Source organism: Anser cygnoides, chromosome 3 (genome assembly GCF_040182565.1).
Source record: "Anser cygnoides isolate HZ-2024a breed goose chromosome 3, Taihu_goose_T2T_genome, whole genome shotgun sequence".
In the NCBI taxonomy this organism is placed as follows: Eukaryota; Metazoa; Chordata; class Aves; order Anseriformes; family Anatidae; genus Anser; species Anser cygnoides.
The window spans coordinates 18,724,462-18,742,086 of NC_089875.1; the positions used below are offsets into that span (position 1 = coordinate 18,724,462).

Genomic DNA, 17,625 nt, shown 5'->3' on the forward strand with positions numbered 1-17,625 from the left:
GGATGTTCAGGATTCAGCTTACATCTAGGTTTAGGAATGACCATTTAGGCACTCAGCAGTCTTTGCTCATTTTCATTTAAAGAACTGACCTTGGTATAATTTTTCTAACCATCTCTATGAACAGCAGTAGTTGGAACAAAACCATAAACAAATCTTGTTATTTCTAGAGACAGGCCTGTTTTGCTGCTGTGCATTTAAAATGACTGCAATCGGCTGTTCATCTACAAAGCCATGGCGCTGTGTATTCACAGATCCTAGCATCCCTTTTTCTTTTCCATGACAGTCATGACAGCTTCTGTTGGTAAAACCGTTCTCACATCACAACACTGAGCCAAAGCCAAGGGATCTGCGGTTCCAGCAGCCACCGCTGGAGGAAGGTTATCTGCTCCTGGAGCTCCCTGTGCCTGTTTGCTGCGGGGCACTGCAGGGTGGAGGAGCAGCAGGAGCAGCTCCTTTCCATTCTGCTTTTTTCCTGGTGCTTCACCAACAAAAGGAATAAAATACAGCAGGATATATATACTTCACCAATAGCTGGGAAGCTGCATGTGTTACACGAGGTTTCTCTGAGGAGAATCCTGAGAGCCTTCAACTTTATGGCTCCTTTCCACCAGAGTAGCTCCACTAAATAGCTGCAGCAGGGTTTGGGTCTGATCCCATGTTGTTAAGGAGGAAAAGAACTGTATAATCATTAGCCTTTGAAATTTTTCAACCACAGCCTGTGAAGGGATGGCAGTGCTTTATTTGACAAGCATGTCACTATCTTTCGTCAGCTGATTATAATCATCATGAAAGTTCCAATGTTTCTCTTTTTCCTTTTTCTTTTTTACTATTGTGTTTTGATTAAGTTTCCCTAATGAGCCCAATGAAAAGCAATTGTTCTAAATAAATCGTGTGCTATAAAAGCAGTGTATCACAATTAGGTTTCCATTATACTTTAATTAGGCATTCCATTATTAAATTGATGTCTTTGGCTTCTTCCAGGTCCTCAGACTACTGCTGAAACAAATTCCTCTTTGTGGATAAATATTAGTCAGTCGTAATTAAAGAGTATTCATTGGAGTTGCAGCTTTTCATTAAATCCCTTACTGATTAAGATGGCTCCCCCAAGTACTGGGCTGATTAAATTTAATAAGGTTTGTCCACTTGTGTACTGTGGTCTGGTGGAAACTGTTTTAGCACCATGGGATTAGGAACAATAAGTTCATATCTCAGTGCATACAGTCGTGGGTCTGCATGCCTGTTTTTTGCAATGCTGTATGCTTTTGTGTTGGGGGTTCTACGTTTTATGTAGTCAGCCAGCAGAGAAAAAAACATGGAAATGGAATTAGTGGTATTAGAGTTGAATCTCAAAGAATTAAGTTCCATTAAAGAACTTAACTCAAGAAGAGGGCTGTGCTGGTTAATGAAGCTCAAGTGCCTCTCAAGCCCCAAACTGATTTAACTCAGTGAGGTGTATAGATGAGCTTGTTTCTATGTAAATATACCTCAGCTGTGAATTTGGATAATAAAACAGACATACTTGGCAGAAGTTCTTCAAATGGTAGTGTGTTAAGTGTTTTCAGAGCAAAATCCTTGCCCTGGATTTAAAACAAGCTGGAGCAAATGGATAATGTCACTTAATTGTACATGTATTGATCAGAGAGAGATTATAAGCCTAATAATTTTCTGTGTGCAGAAATTATACCTTCTTGTCAGACTGCTGATGCTGTTCTGCATTCCTTTTGCTTTGTACACTGAAATGAAAACAAGCCACTGTGACCAAGAATGGCAATAGCACATACCAGTGAGGCATGAAATGTGAGAGATTGGCTCGAGATTTATGTGGAAACGCTCAATCCAAATATTTGAGGTGGCTGCTGGCAGGTGTTTTTCAACATATAGTTTATATTTTATTTTTGTTGCAGGGTATGTTTTCATCAAGTATTTTGGATTGGCATGGCCTGTATTTGTAATACTGAATTTCTCTAAAGTTTGAATGTGTTTTCTGTTTCTTCTTGTGTATCCCAAATATGATGGTACTGGGTGCATCATCTAGCCCACCTATAGCGTTGTTTGGAATTGAATTTACTACTCATTACAGATTGCTCTTCCTGGGGCTCCTGGAGGCTACTGTAGACATAAGTGATGATGCCTGGGACAGTTTGAAGAGGGCAAGTTTATAAAACAGTGGAAGGTAACTGAGCAGCTAAAGAGTACTCTCTAGCGGCTGACTTTGGTTAGTGATAAGAACAGATAGCAAAGTGTGCTGAATTAACAGGTTACTTGTTTGTAGCCATTAAACAAGGGGAAAAAATGAGTAAGAGGAGACAGTTAAGCTGAACCTTTTATCTCAGCTATAGAAGTGAATTATTTTAATTCACTAGAAGCCAAACATAAAACTTTTTTTTATATAACAGCCATTATTTATTTACTTATTGCTACCATTGCAATTCAGTTGGATGGTGTTATGCTACTCATAGTACCATCCTTCCATTGACATGAACTGAGGGTCTGACGGAAAGTGACAACTCCATGGCATTCCTGAAAAGATACACTTTGATCAGTTGATTACTGAGCAAGAACCGCTGCAGCTGTTTTCTTGTTTCATCCGTAGTGAATTATTTTCTCTACTTCTCACGCTCTGTCTCATGCTAGTTTTCTAGGGACTTCACAAAAGACGAGTCAAGTTTCAAGGTTGGCCTGCAGATCATCTGGGGCCTAATGTTCTATAACTAAAACATTTTGAAAATGGTTAAAAATTATGACAAAATTATGAGAATCCCTACTGTCCATCCTAGCAAATCCCAGGACTATTAAAAATGTTTTTGAAAAGAGTATAAACAAAGGTTTTGGAAGAATCGGGGGAAATAAATAACATCTTATAGAATGAACAGAGAGATGAGGAAGGGTAGCCCCTTTAACGTCTGTATTTTAACTAGGATGCTGAAAGCTAACATACGCTTTCGTGCTACAACATGACAGTTCACACATACTGCTGTTCCTGACATCTTTAAAAATGCAGGTTTTAAGCCAGCTGCATTATTTACCTAGCAGTAACATCCTGCTGTTTTGAACATCATTGGGATGGCAGTTGTGTATGTAAACTGTTCCAGAGTGTTTTGTTTGACTGTTAACTCATTGAGGCCAGTTGGGAATGACAGGAGACATTCCAGATGCAACAGCTGAATTCTAGCAGAACTGGATTGCCTCTAATAAGGATGTGGTTTTAGTTTGTATACGGATGGATTGCTTCTTTCCCAGATACCCAGGGATTTCAAATGTCTATCAGGGAAGAGGAATTAGGTGGATAGTCTGTTATATTAAAAGATAAGAATAAGATTGAGTTGTTTGTATATGCATTTATATATATATATATGTATTTATTTTAAGGTTATTTGATACCTTACTTTTGCTTAATTGTCATGATGCTTAGCTTTCCAGAAATACTTGGGTGACTACTTTAACTTCTTACAAGGAAACGGGGAAGGGAAGGGAAGGGAAGGGAAGGGAAGGGAAGGGAAGGGAAGGGAAGGGAAGGGAAGGGAAGGGAAGGGAAGGGAAGGGAAGGGAAGGGAAGGGAAGGGAAGGGAAGGGAAGGGAAGGGAAGGGAAGGGAAGGGAAGGGAAGGGAAGGGAAGGGAAGGGAAGGGAAGGGAAGGGAATCAGCCATTTTCTAATCTATGTAAATTTGCCTTTCTGCGAAGACATCTTATGACAAGGTAGACTTGGATTTCACTGCAGTATAGTAAATTATCTCTATTTCAAGCATAATTGTGATTCTCATTTGAATTTCTTGTCAGTTTGCCAGGAAATTCATGTTAAAGTTTAGTGGAGTTGTAGAGCTGCATACCACTACATAAGTGCCTATTACATGAAATACCATTTCCAGTATGAATAAGTAATAGTGTACAATAAGCCTAGAAACAACCTTTTCTCCTTCCAAACATGTAACATACATATGAAAACCTAATTCTATATATGTGTGTAGAGCAGACACAAAGTATGGGGAGCTGGGAGAGGGCAGCTATACATACAGGGGAATAAATATAGCATTTTTTTTATCTGGGTTTGATAAATGTAGTTCAGGAATGATAGAGTAAAGAGTGGTGAGTCAGTTATGCCTGGTCATCCCTAGTGACTGAAAATAACTTGTTATTCCAACCCTTTTATCCCTTTGCTCCCTCCTCTCCACATATTTTCTATTTTATTTATAGCTCAAGCAGCTTTTGCTTTGCAATTCAGAAAGTAACCCCTTGGAGCCTGGGAGAGAAGACTTAAGGGCAACTGCCATCTGACAGTCTTGCAGAGAGAGCCACTGTGTCAAATTGTTCCCTGTCACCACCCCTGTACACTGTTCCTTCATGTGCCTGAGTGTTCTTGTTTAATCCACTAGGAATCAGTTTAGCGCTTGATACATCTTAACTTGCAGATAAGGATAATTTACTTCTTGATCTGCTCTTAGTTTTCCCAGCCTTCCCATGGTACTGAGTTCTCATATTATAACTGAATTATACCACATCTTCCTTCTTGTATTAATGCTGATCTGGTTTGCAGAGGAAGAAGGGAGCTGACAGATGTGTCTACTGAAGAGCATCCCCTCAAGTAGGAAGGAGGGAGATCTACCCCTGACATTGCAGATACATTCATTTATAGTCTCTGCAAAGAATCGCTAAATCTGTGAGAGGTATTAGAGTTGATTAGATTAAATTGGCATTACAAGTTCAGTGACATTATGCTGATAAAAAAAAAAAAGAAAGAAATTTGGGTAAATTATTGTTTGCTTTACTGTAGTCCCCTTCTGACTTAAGGAAATAATAAAAGGAGGGAGGTGTTAAAGCTACAAACACAAAGCTGATTAGCAAACACTGGCCTCGGGTGAGAGAACCTTAGGTTCTGTCGTATGTAAGAGTAGAAAAACTTTACCACAGCTTGTTGGCATGCCCTGACTCTACTCAGGCATCAACAGTCCTTCAAGGATGGTGTGCCAGACAGTATTCTCCTTTCCAGTTAGATGCTTCTTAGAAACTGGGGAGCAGTACCCTGTCAGGTCCCCATTACCATTTCTTTGGCTTCTTGTGTCCATGGGAGGTGGATGCCCAGTTCAGCCATAGTTCATGGAGGGTTTTGTGCCTCAGCTCTTTTGCACATCACTTCAAACCCTACCCAGGTGTTGTCCTTGGTATTCTCACTATAGCTTACTGACTCCATTGCCTTCTAGGATACAGCAAAGGACTTCATAATGCTTAATAAGCAGGGGTGAACATCGGCTCTCAAAGCAGTACTGTACCTTCAAGAAAGGATGTAATCATTGGAGACATCAAAAAGATTTAAAAAATCAACCCCAAGTAGGAGTATTAGTCTTAGGTGTCTGTGTAAGAACTTAATGAGGCCATTTTGGAAAACTCTATCTGGTTCCAGTACCCACACTTGGAAAAGTAAGTTGAAATATTAGAAAAGATTCAGGGAGCTACAAGAGGGATTTGAGCTTTTAAAAACGTGCTTCATATTGAGATTTAAGACTCTCAGTGGGTTTAGTTTATTCATGAGCAACTTACAAGTTTGGTAGAGCAGGCCGACACTGCATGACCTGTTTAATTGAACAGAACTGTGTGGTCAGAAAGTAAACTACATGGATTCAGTATAGAATCTGTAGACAACTTCAGTTCATGGTATTGTCTTACACATTTATGAGATGTCGGCATCAGACTGCAGACTACAAAACTGTGTGATCCAAAAGTATTTAACAAACAAGTAAGCTTATGCTATGTATGCTGATAGCTATGAGGATGACCTTATCTTGGTCTTTGTACCTCGGAGGTACCTTGTGACAGTTCCTAGTAGATCTCTACTCCCATGCACAGCACACAGAGCACTCCTCTTTCCTGCTGATGATCACAAAACCTATCACTGTCCCTTTCCCAGGCTTCCACTCTCAAGGACAAGAGGTGCTATTGCCTTAACTCCTTCTTGGCAGGGGGAAAGGTCTCTGTATCTCCTTGTATCACAATGACAGTGGAAAAAGGGATAGCTAGATAAAGATATGTTATGCAGAATCACTCTTCTCTGTTAATCAAGGTCAGCATTATCATGTCCTTTTTTGATTGCTTATGTGATTGCTATACTTAGCGAAAAAAGATTTCCAATAACTACTGAATTGAAAGTGATTTAGATTAACCCTGGTTGACACTGCTTGTTTAAGGAGGGCTGCCTGGAGTTTTAAATCTTCACAAGGATGATACTTTCCTTGAATAAATCAAGGTAAATCTTTGAACCTGCTCCATTCTGATACTCCAGAATGTAGTTTTCTCAAAGAAAAGTGATTCAAATCTCAGGAGCCAACAGAGTAATATTTCCTAGTAAGCAGTTTTGGCTTTTTTTATGTCCAAAAACATCTTCATCTCAAAGCTAACATAAAATAATCACATACTGTGCAATACAGCCGGTTTTGTTCTACTCATTTCCATCTCTGCTTTGATTATGTTGTTGATCAGTTTGTTTACAGAAGGTGAGCCTCCTTCTGCCTGCTTTCCTAAGGAAATGCGTGTAGAGTTGAGGATGTTAAGGGAAGTATGGGAAGAGCTAAAGGCAATGTTTTATGAAGTCTGGAGATGTATGAAGCATCTGGAGTTGTTGTGGAGAAGGGATAGATATGCTGCTTTGCAGGAGGAAGGTGGTGTAGTTACATTGTGGTGGGAGGTAGAAGGGCCAAGGCCCTTATGTATTAGCCTGACTTCACAGAATAGCTTATTTTAAGGTTATCATGAATATTTTATTGTGAGAACACCTTTGCATTCCCGTTCTGGCTCAACAACTCATCAGTGCAGTGCTCTGTGAGGTACTGATTAAGAATAGCATCTTCTCTACTGGATCAATGCAGGGGAAGAGACCATATAATCCTTGTATGATTTAAAGTAATGTCAATGGTAAGTAAAGCAGGACAAATTACAGCTGCTGAGACCCTCACTGGGAATGAAAAAGGGTCACAGCCACCACTGCTGATGTTGAGGAGGTTCATCTGCCTGTTCACTTTCCAGACTGCTGAGAGTCTGAGCAGTTCATTACATGGATTTGCTTGGGACTCATCTTTATTTTTGGCACACTGATGGTCATTTTGAGTTTTAAGAGCTTCCGCTCTGAGTCATCATTTTGGCCCTCAAGTCAGTGCTTATGTAGATAGATCCTTTTGTCTCACAGTGAGCTTGCTCAGCATTGCTCAGTCCCAGGTATGAGCAAGAAAGTGTCCTTGTCACTGGCATGACTCATTACTGAGGAACGAGCAGTGCTTGCGCTGTAGAGTGATCCTTGCAGTGCAGGGGATGAGTCTGGTGCAACCAATCCATATATTTGGGACTGTGATCTGGGACTGAGCATCACTTCTGGCAGTTTTCACCAATTGAATCTGCAAATGTATTTGAAAAAAGCCTGAAATAATCTTTAATCCTGCTTTTACATTCAGGCTACTTTTCCCCCTGGAACTGAAGTATTGTGCTGATGTATTATTTAACACACACTATTAAAAGTAATTTTCAGTTTACCTATGCTATCTTTATTTTGAACATAGTAAGAGGCTCTTGGTTGTAAGGTTTTATAATGTTGGGTTGTGAGATAAAAGGATTGTCTGTGCACACACAAAGGGCGGTGGCACAACAGCAGGCAGGGAAACCCCAAAACCCAGACAGAGAAACAGAGCCCCTGCCCCAGTTCCGACCAGGGCTGTCATGGGAGTGCAACCAGCTGTGAGCAAGGGTGGACATTCATCACGGTGCATCAACAGAAGAAGCCATCACCTTACAGGCTGATGGGGATTGCTGCTTGCAGGGCTTTTGGAATCATTATGAGGTGCAGAAAAGAGCGTTTGGGGATTGTGCAAGATTTATGGGATATTTAGGAACCAGTTATTGAAGCAGTTGTAAGTATGAGTTGGATACTGGGGAGATCAGATGGGTCACAAGTTGGCTACTAGAGGGATTACAAGGTCCAAGCCACCAGCTGGGGAGACTACAGATCCTGGGGTCAGCTGAGACCAGTTTGTATGTCTGTCTGTTTCTCTCTGCTTGAGGCAACTGGAGAAGAGAGGGTCGAAGGACCAGCTACTGGCTGGCCCCGAGTGTCTAAGGTCAGCAGTGTGTGTACATCTGTGCAAAGGGGTCTGCACCAGACCCTGGGGAGGGACTGCAGCCCAAGGGGCACACGTGTCCCGGTGTTAGCACCTGGGGCAAGGCTCCAGGACCAGTTGTTGGGAGAATCCATGGGGATGTACGTTTGTACCTAAGTTCCACTGACAGACCTTTATCCCAATCAGCTGGAGAAGGGAACATGACGGGGCCGTCTGTGTTTGCCTAAGTGCAATGTTTCCTGTCCGTGTTGATCCATGGCTGTCCCTGTGTCTGTATTGTACCTGCATATCTGTGTGCATACCTACTGGGAGTATGTGCTCACATGTGCCCCCAGCTGGTCCACGGAACTGGGGGCTGCAGCACCCTCACCTCTAATAGGCTACCAGATCTGGCAGCTCAACACAGAACAAAAATCCTGATGGAGTAGCTGGCATAGTGAGAGAATTTGTCCTAGTTTTTCCTTGGAAACATTTTTTAAAGAAGGCATCTTTCTCTGATGCTGTTTATTTTGGCTGCGAGCCTGGTAAATTCTTCCCATGCCACATATAAGTGCACTGCCCAAAGTGACCAGCTATGCATTGTGGTTAATTGAAGTAATGTTGTGTATCTACATATCCTGAAACATAAATAACTTTGACTGGAGCACAGAATGCTTACAAAGAAAAGTAACGGTGCTTTTGAGCTGTTCTATCATCCAAAAATAGAGATTGCAGCATGTATTAATCATCTACCTTGCGTTTATAGCTGTGTAACAATAACTACAGATAAATTTCGTTAACCATTCCTGAGTGCAGTAGTAAGCTTTCTTTTTCTAAGGTGCTTCTATAAAGTGTAGGACAGAATATTGCTCATAGGTATGAAGGATATATGGGTCTTCTGCTACAGAATGAAGGTTGTAAGAATGTTAAGCTACTGAAACTGGTGTTTTTGTCTTGAATAGCTGGGGTACCTGCCTAATGGTTTTGTTTAATTTTGCATCTGAAATGTAATTTAACTAAGAAACCTCCATAGTGAATGTTACCTGATTTGCTCTGTCCTTGTCACCCAGCGCTGCAGAGGACGGGCAGGTTCTTTAGGGATCCTTGGCAGAATGAAGACGGCCGCAGGATTGTGGTTATAATTAGAGATTTATTATTGCATAAAAACGCAATAAACAATCAACATAGCTCATCATCTACAATTCCTACCACTTAGCATAGCTTCTAACTGCGCAGAATTTCTAGAATTCTGACTTAGAAAGGCTTTTCAAGTCCCTGGAGCAGCCCCTCTGCAGATACAGCCAAATTCTTATCAATCAGCACGCGATACGGTCGTAACATGGACTCAGGCTTTATGTACAAGAACACGAGTCATTCGCTCAATCCTCAAAGGATGAAGATGACAGTGGAGACATCCCTGGCCACAGGGGAATCATGGGTTTTGCTGTCCTGCAGCAGCTCCAGTCTAACGCCTTAGGACTTGCTGTTTTGTGATTTCATATCACCATCTATCTCCTGGCAACCCATTGCCTGGTATTGATGGTGTTGGTTGGCTTAATCACCCTATCTGTCAGTCAGCGCTCCCCATACTGTCCTGGTGACTCAGCATTTGTCTTCAGACATCGCAACTGTAGGCAGCATTTAGTCTCCAATTCTATTTTGCACTGAGACAGCCAGCAAAATAGAAACAGCAAGACAAGATAAATTACTGCTGGCAGAACTTAACTGCTCTGTAATGTCCAGTGCACCTATTTTTAGATCAGTTTTACACTGGCAGAATTTTCTATATACGATCCAAAAAGAATGTCTGGTCAAAGGCTGAGGGCAAAAAGGGTATGTAGAAAGAGCATCCATGTAAAAACGGTTAGTACAAAGACGTGATTGTAAAACCTACTTTGGCAATAATGCTCTGCTCCCAGGACTGTTGGCTTGATCAGGCGCAGTAATGAAGAACTGAGTTTTTTCATCAGCATTCCCTTGAATTTCTAATCTACAATTGCTTTTTACATGGTTCAATATAGTCTGGCGAAATAGCTAACAATATGAGGTTTACGTAAAGCTCAGCTTTTCCACCATTTATACCACACTTTGTGTTTGCCAGATCTGGAATGCAGTAGGCAACAGCTCACCCTGTCAGAGTACTGGGTTGTCAAATTGTAAAAAATCGTGTTAACTGGAGTACCCCGCCAAACTGGCTGAGCTGTAGACAGAGAGCTTCCTCAGCCTTTGTAAGGAACCCTAGATTAAATGAACTCCTGTTGTTTACATTGGGTATACTTCAGGTATATTTTCTTAAATCATCGATAAATTAGGACTGTGTGCTGCTTGCTCTAAATCAAATTTAAAACTCATTCTTTTGCAACGTTCACGGGAACATACATTGTTATTTATATTTGATTAGTTAAAGGTAATTTCAGTTTGCAGCACAGGTATGAGTGTTTTGGAAAATTGTAACAGATTTGTCCTGCATGCTCTGTTCTTTTTCCAAGATCAGATGTGCATCTCCTCTCCTTCGAATTTGATTTTATCCTCTTACTCACTGTGTTGTAGTTCTACATTAGTTTGTACAAATTGGTATAATTTTGTTCCAAAAAGTTTTTGCTGGGATTCAGAAGAGGTAATGGCTGGGAAACCTGTGACCTCTCAGCCTTCAAATTCCAGAAGATAAAAAAAACTGTGTAGCTAATGTATCTTTGGGATTTCTGCCACCATTTTGACAGTTTTTCAATCGTGCCTTGAAGTGATGAGTGTTTTGGTTGCTGTATTACGTGTATTGATCTTTTACCCCAAATCTTTCTTCTAGGTAACAATCTCGATGCTATCCATGACATAACCGTGGCATACCCCCAAAACATTCCTCAGACGGAGAAGCACCTTTTGAATGGAAACTTCCCCAAAGAGATTCACTTCCATGTCCAGAGATACCCCATAGAGACAGTGCCCACTTCTAAGGAGGAGTTACAGCTTTGGTGCCAGAAGCGTTGGGAAGAAAAAGAGGAGAGACTCCGACACTTCTATGAAGGTGGAAAGTGCTTTGACAAAACAAGGCAAAGCATTATTCCACCATGTAAATCAGAACTCAGGGTCTTTGCAGTTAAGTGCATCTCGCTTCTGTACTGGACGGTGTTCCCACTGGGTATGTTGGCACTGCTGTACCTGTACCGCTTTGCACGATGGTACTTTGTGGCCATGATAGTCTTTTTTGTTGTGCAGCAGAAAATATTTGGTGGGCTGGAACTAATTGAACTTGCTTGTCATCGATATTTTAAAAAGCAACAGAAATTTATCAACACAAAAATAAAAAACAACTAGCTCTTGGGTAGAGAAGGATGTAAAAAGGCTTGATTTTGAGACATCCTGCGAATTCTATGAACAGGGAAGAATTTTTGCATGAGAATTGTCTTTTACTATCACCATTGTCTGTTAGACATTTGCACTTAGTTCTGTGAAAAGAAAGAAAAACATTAGTTATTGATACATGTGAAAATGATAGTTTTTATCTCAATATAATTTCAACATTGTTCTTGCAAGCAGCTAGCAACTGCATCCTGCTGTAATTAAGAAACACTTTGCTGGATTATTAAACAATCAAAAGGATGTTAATAACTGTGATATGCATTGAACTTTCATATACAAATCCAAACTGTCCAGCTAAGAAAGAAGTAGGATTTCTGTGTAATCACATTATTAGAAAGTGAGCACCAGATTTGAAAAGCTGTTAAGTTTACCGATGGTTCGATGGTAAGTACAAGTTGGAGGAGGAGATTTTGTTTCTTTTTTTTTTTTGCTATTTCAAATATTCAAACTTACTACAAAATACTTTCACTGAAGCTTTTCCAAACACTACTGAACCTAGCACACTAGTCACCTGTTCTGGCTCAGTTGATCAGAAGTTTTTTTTAAGCCCTTCAGCGTTGTGTTTTAGTACAGAAAACAGTGCTGGCTCTGCCTCTGTTTAAGTCTTCACGCTATTTAATAGACCTGTGCAAGAAGGTTTTGATTTCTTGTTGCTTTTTTCATACTGCTTTGGTTCCCTTCTTAGCTGTGAGAGGTTTGTTCCTACTGTAGTATACAGAGTTGCAGGATAGGGGAGCTGGGCTTTTTTGGTTGTTGATGTTGTTTTATTGGTGGTGTTTTTTTGTGGGTTTTTTTGGTAGAGGTAAAAATAAGTGTCTGTCTCTGAGTAGCTGGCAAATGTTTTCTCAAAGAAGTCTCATTGTAGACATTATCTAATTGCAAATACTTTTTTTTTTCTTTTTTTCTTCCAGAGAAGCTATCTTTTCTTTGGAGTGTTTAGTTCTGTTTTCACATTGCTTCCTTAGACATTTCAATTGTCTAAACACTGGACAGTTGTCAAAATACTGGGCAGGAAGACTGTCTTTTCTGTGCACGCCAGCGAGACCTGCTGAAATGCATCTGATGCAACAGTTGTCTCCATATAGGTACTACAAGAGATGGGGTTCAGACTATCACAACACATAGAAATTGAGTTACATCTTCCCTTTGCACTATTTTCATTGATTGTCTGATTACATCATTCCTTTTCCATACTCACTTGTAATTTTACATTGTTTTTTTGGGCCCCAACTTTCCCTTCGCTTCATGACATTCAGAAAACCTGGAGGTTTAAAGTCTGACAGTGGATTTTGCAAGTGTACTTCTTGTTGTATGTAATAAGGGTAATGATCATGGTCACACACTAAAAGGTGCAAACATTGCCAGCACTTAGGAGACACTTCAGATTAGATTTCTTGTTCAGCCTCAAAAATGTTAGACCACCTGGTCAAATGTATTGCTGCAAAACTTTCCTGACTTTTGAGTTAAACCCAAATGGCCTGGCTCTGTATGTTGAGTTGCATTGCTCCGAAATGTAAATGTGCAGAGTGCAAGGTGTATCTTGTACTGTGCTGCCCATCTCAAGCACTGGGGTAGTACTGTGGCACATCTGTTTTCTTCTACATTACAACACTTAACATGTTTTTTAATATGTTTGTATCAAAGGCCATTTTTGTAATGAATCACCAGCCTCTATTCAACTGTCCCTTGCAAGGCGACAAGTATTTTTTAATCCGTGCTAATAATAACTGTTTATTATGCAGAAAGTACTTGAAGCTATCTGTTTTACTCTAATTTTTTAACCCTTTTTTTCTTAAAAAAATAATTAGAAGTAGATTTATATTTAGGATTATATTTCTTAATGATTTTTTCATATTTATATTTGAGTACCTAAAAACGTAATAACTGGTGTTTTGTTGCAGTTCTTGTGCAGTATGATGACATTTGTTAATGTAATCCTGTGATATCAAAGACATTTAGGCAACAGCTTAAATCTGCATAGCTTGTGGGGTTTTTTTTTGCTTTGTGCTGTGCTTTCGTGCAGTTCTCTACATGTCCAGGTACTGTCATTGCAAGAGAAAACTATAAACATCGTTTATAGTTAATGCGGAGGAGACCTAAAAGACTTTTAGTTTGTCCTGAGCTGCGGTTGTGCTTTCACACCGTACGTAAACATGGCCAGACTACTCCAATAGCCTAAGTATAGTCTTCAGGAATCATTTCAGAGGGTAGGTTACATGATGGTGACATGAATACCAATTACACCTTTTTCAGTCATTCAGAGAACTTTGTGATGTCATAAAATGATTCTGTGAAATCTCTGTGAAAATGTATGAGAAACATCAGTGTGGGTCTTAGTCATAGAGCTGAAAGACTTCCTGTATATTTTTATGTGTTTGAATAGAGTTGTACTCTGAAAATGAAATAAAATAAATGAAATAAAATCCCTTAAAAGGGATTTTCTGTCCAGCCAGAGCCAAATATGTAACCTACTGTAATGTGGTAAACATCCTACAATTCTGCAATTCAGATTGAACAGAAATAACTTCTTGTGAGCTGTAAATGCCACATCTGCACTGCCTGACTCCATCAAGCAGGGTAGCACATGAGAAATGAAGAATCCTCTTCTTGCAAGGAAGGGTGTTGACTTAGAGACAGATGTAAATTTCCATATTATGTGCATCATTTTTCAATTTAATTAGAAATGCAAGACAAAAAAATGTTTAAAAAGTGATTGAAGAGCTGTGAGAGATCTTTCTGTGAATTTTTTTTTCCTCTTTGGTCAAAATGTAGCTTGTACTCAAAAGGTTTTAATATGCAGATTTTGGGGAGAATATCTTGTTCTTATTCACCCTGTTTCCTTATTTGAACTACACTTACTAGGACGTGCTGGGTAAGTTACTTTAAAGTGTTTTCAATGCTGTTAGATTAAAGGTGCTAATACACCAGGAATCAAACACACCTATCTTTTGTGGACCGCATTTTGCCACCAAGATTTGTCTTACTTATTAGCATGGTTTGTCATGGCTTGCTTATGTCCTCTTGTAGTCCCAGCAGCCACACTGTTCAACAGCGACTACTCCTGCTACAGCACCTCCATCTCTGCTAGGTCTTCCTTATGTTATTTGAGAGAAATGGCATGGTTTTCTTGCTTTTGAAGATACTCTTTGTTCAGTCGAATGTTTCCTCTTCAGCACTGTGGGTTTCTTTCTCTTTTCTCAGAACTGAAAGATTACAATCCTGTCTCTGTGTCTGTGTCCTTAAACTCATCTGGGTAACAGAACATCAGACCAAGACATTTCTCTTATGTTCAATGCTGCAAGGCCCCAGGCTGCTCTGTGAGTTCTTGTCATGATCATACAAAATGTGGTTCCTAGTTTTGTGCGTTGAATCAATCTCCGTTGTTTAAAAAAGATCAGTGTTTTTATAACTTGATTTTATATGAACGTTGTAGGAATGAAAACACCAGGACACTACAAACCTACAGAAAAACTTAGTTTTCAAAGTTCAGTGATTATATTAGGATATTTTAACCATGTATCAATTACTCTACAGCCGCAATAAAGACCTGAAGCATTGCATGGGTTTAATTTTACTGTTTTCATTTCAGTGTGTGACATAAGCTGTACACATCCATAAGGAACAAACCTTGCCTTCACTCAGATGGGTGTCCCCCTTCACTTCACTTGGGCAGACTGGTGTCCCTTCAGGTACTTGACTGATGGTTTGTAGCTGTTGTGTCTGTTGAGGTGACACATTTCCCTGCTGTTCATAACAAGTTGGAAAGAGACAATTATACACTCTCTTCTAGCCTGTTCCTGTAAAGCAACGTGGAAACCTTTGTGCATGCAGGAAGTATAGCTCAACATTAGCCTTGTTTTGCTTCTTAGCCAGTATTGCTCAAGAATTAGCTGTGGCTTGAAAAGGAATGCTAGGTGTCAATATGGAGATCATTCTTCAGCTTTAGATATATCCTTTTATTACCACTGTAATTACTGGCACAAACAATGGTCTGTAGCAAGGTTTACTTCCTTATAGGACCTGTTTTTAATATAACTTTGTGGGCTCATTGATTTCTCGCTCCGTTGTCTGGAAACTAGTTTGGTGTGGAAGGGTGAGAGCTGTGTTTCTTGGGAGCTGCTGAGGTACTTGTCACTGAGTTAGGTCTGCAAGGTTACAGCAAGCGAGGTCTGCCTCTTCACGTGGTGTGAAGCTTAAAGGCAGTCTCTCGGCTTTGTGCTGCTAATGACAGAAAGTGCTATGTAAGTGAGAGAGCGCGTAAATAGGGATTAATGAGAAGGGAGCCTGTGGTTTTATTATCCATTGGATATGAGCACTGGGGATGAGCAGGAGAGGTTGCATTAGCCGCTTCCTGCTGAGTCTTCACAAAAGAAAAATCCTTACCAAGCCTTTTGCATCATTTAGGGCTCAGAGGGGGAGGAGGGAGCGAGACGAGGAGCAGCAGGGCTCAGCATTCTCCCACTGCAGGCTCTGGCAGACCCTGGACCTGTGGTCCTGTAGATGGAGCACAAATTTCCACTGGCAGGGGGACACCACAGTACTCTGCCGAGCCTCTTCGAGGGTCAGAGGGACTCCAGCTCCACAAGACCAGTGTGCCTTTCTGTTTTGTCACACTTGTCCTTTTTTCTCAGCCTGGTGGCAGACCATGGCCTGTCAGGAGATGGTTGGTCCAGGAGCAAAAGCAGAGCTGTTTGTTTAGTTACGGGACCATCCCTCATCCCCCTTCCGGGATGTGAAGCTGCCAGCAAGGGATGCAGGCAACCAGAAGAGATCAGATCATTGACTGTTAGGTAAAGATAGGGATAAAGGTTAAATATTTCATCTTTAATTAGCTTCATTATTCTAAGCCGTTGCCTAAAAGCTATTAAAGTTATAACAGGACGTTCTGTGTGCTTGCACAGTAGGAACAACAAATACAAGTGGAGCAGTTCCTGTCATAAATATCCCTCGAGCCACCTCAATAGACCTCTGTGCTATCAGTATGCCGCTCACGGCCAGCCTGGCTGAGTAATGCTGAACAAATGGTGTGCAGTGAGTGCATGTAATGGAAACAGCTCCTCCTCTTCCTAAATAGTATGTGCAGGCATGACTTTCTGTCCCCCCGAGGCTTTCATTGGTTTATGCCTAGCAGATTCCTGAACACTTCTCAAGGAGCAATGTCAGGACAAACCCACAAATGTGAGGCAGACCTTCCCTGGTCCTCTTCAGGGGGCTCTTGCTGCACACGCCACAAGGACCCAGAGGCCACAGGTTAAAAATCACTGTGCAAAAACATCACCTAGCATTTGTTATGTCTGTTAATTATGTCTTTCATACTGTGTTATTAATGCTTTATTTAGTGATTATTCTGCATTTTGCCACTCACAGATGGCAGTAACGTCAGAGTCCTAAAGTTATCAGACATGAATCTTGTAAGATCACAGCCCAGCTCCATTTAAGCCTTGCTGTTACCAAGTTCCTGAACATTTTAGGCTTTCTGTATTGATACAACATGCAGTTAGATGCTCCCATTGCTCTAATAACAAAACCAGGCACCTTTTCTTAACAAAACCACGTTCCTTTTCCAGTGGTAAACCTGGGTGTGAAGTTCTTTTCTTCCTCCTGACTGGCCAAATGCTCTGATATACAATTAAGAAACAAATTCAGGTTTTAGCTAGGCCTCTCCAAATCCCAGCTGGTCTTATTTGTATTCACTCCCTGATCATTATTGCTAAAAGCCTTCATACAGGCAACGGAGATCTCAGATGTCAGCAGTGAGAAAGGGCATGACAAACAACACTCGAGCACCAAAGCTTCCTAACCTTTCTGCTTCTTACCCACTAATTGCAGCTGACTCCCAATTTCAGGTGTATTTTAAAATCTAACTAAAACTAGCCAATACAAATGCGTGGAGCCAGTCAGAGATGCTGGAGACCTTCAGCTTTTCAGAATCCAGGAAGCCCTGAAGAGGAAGGGAAGACGTTCTGCATCCCTGGCTCCCATGGGAGCTGCTCCATCACCAGCTTTGCTCGTCTTGGCAGCAGCATGGATAGGTTGTGCCAAATCTGGAGTCCTGCCAGGGCCACTGAACCTCCCTGAGTAATTGATTAAGGCCATGTAGAAGGAAGCCAGCGAGAACAGAAGACGGCTAAAATAAAACAAATAGCAAGGCAGCCATTCATACCCTTGGCAGAGGCGTCTCAGTTCCTGGTGGCC

General features: G+C 40.8%; 1 protein-coding gene across 2 annotated transcripts in view; it reads left to right on the plus strand.

Annotated features, from left to right (window-relative positions):
- Positions 1–14,994, plus strand: part of LCLAT1 (lysocardiolipin acyltransferase 1) — a 98,282-nt gene extending 83,288 nt beyond the window's left edge. For both annotated transcript variants that reach the window (XM_048078411.2, XM_048078409.2), the window contains one exon: positions 10,877–14,994. In XM_048078411.2, the coding sequence (XP_047934368.1) occupies positions 10,877–11,385 (509 nt within the window). In that variant the 3' untranslated portion in view covers positions 11,386–14,994. The remainder of the gene's footprint in view (positions 1–10,876) is intronic.
- The last annotated feature ends 2,631 nt before the right edge of the window (positions 14,995–17,625 follow it).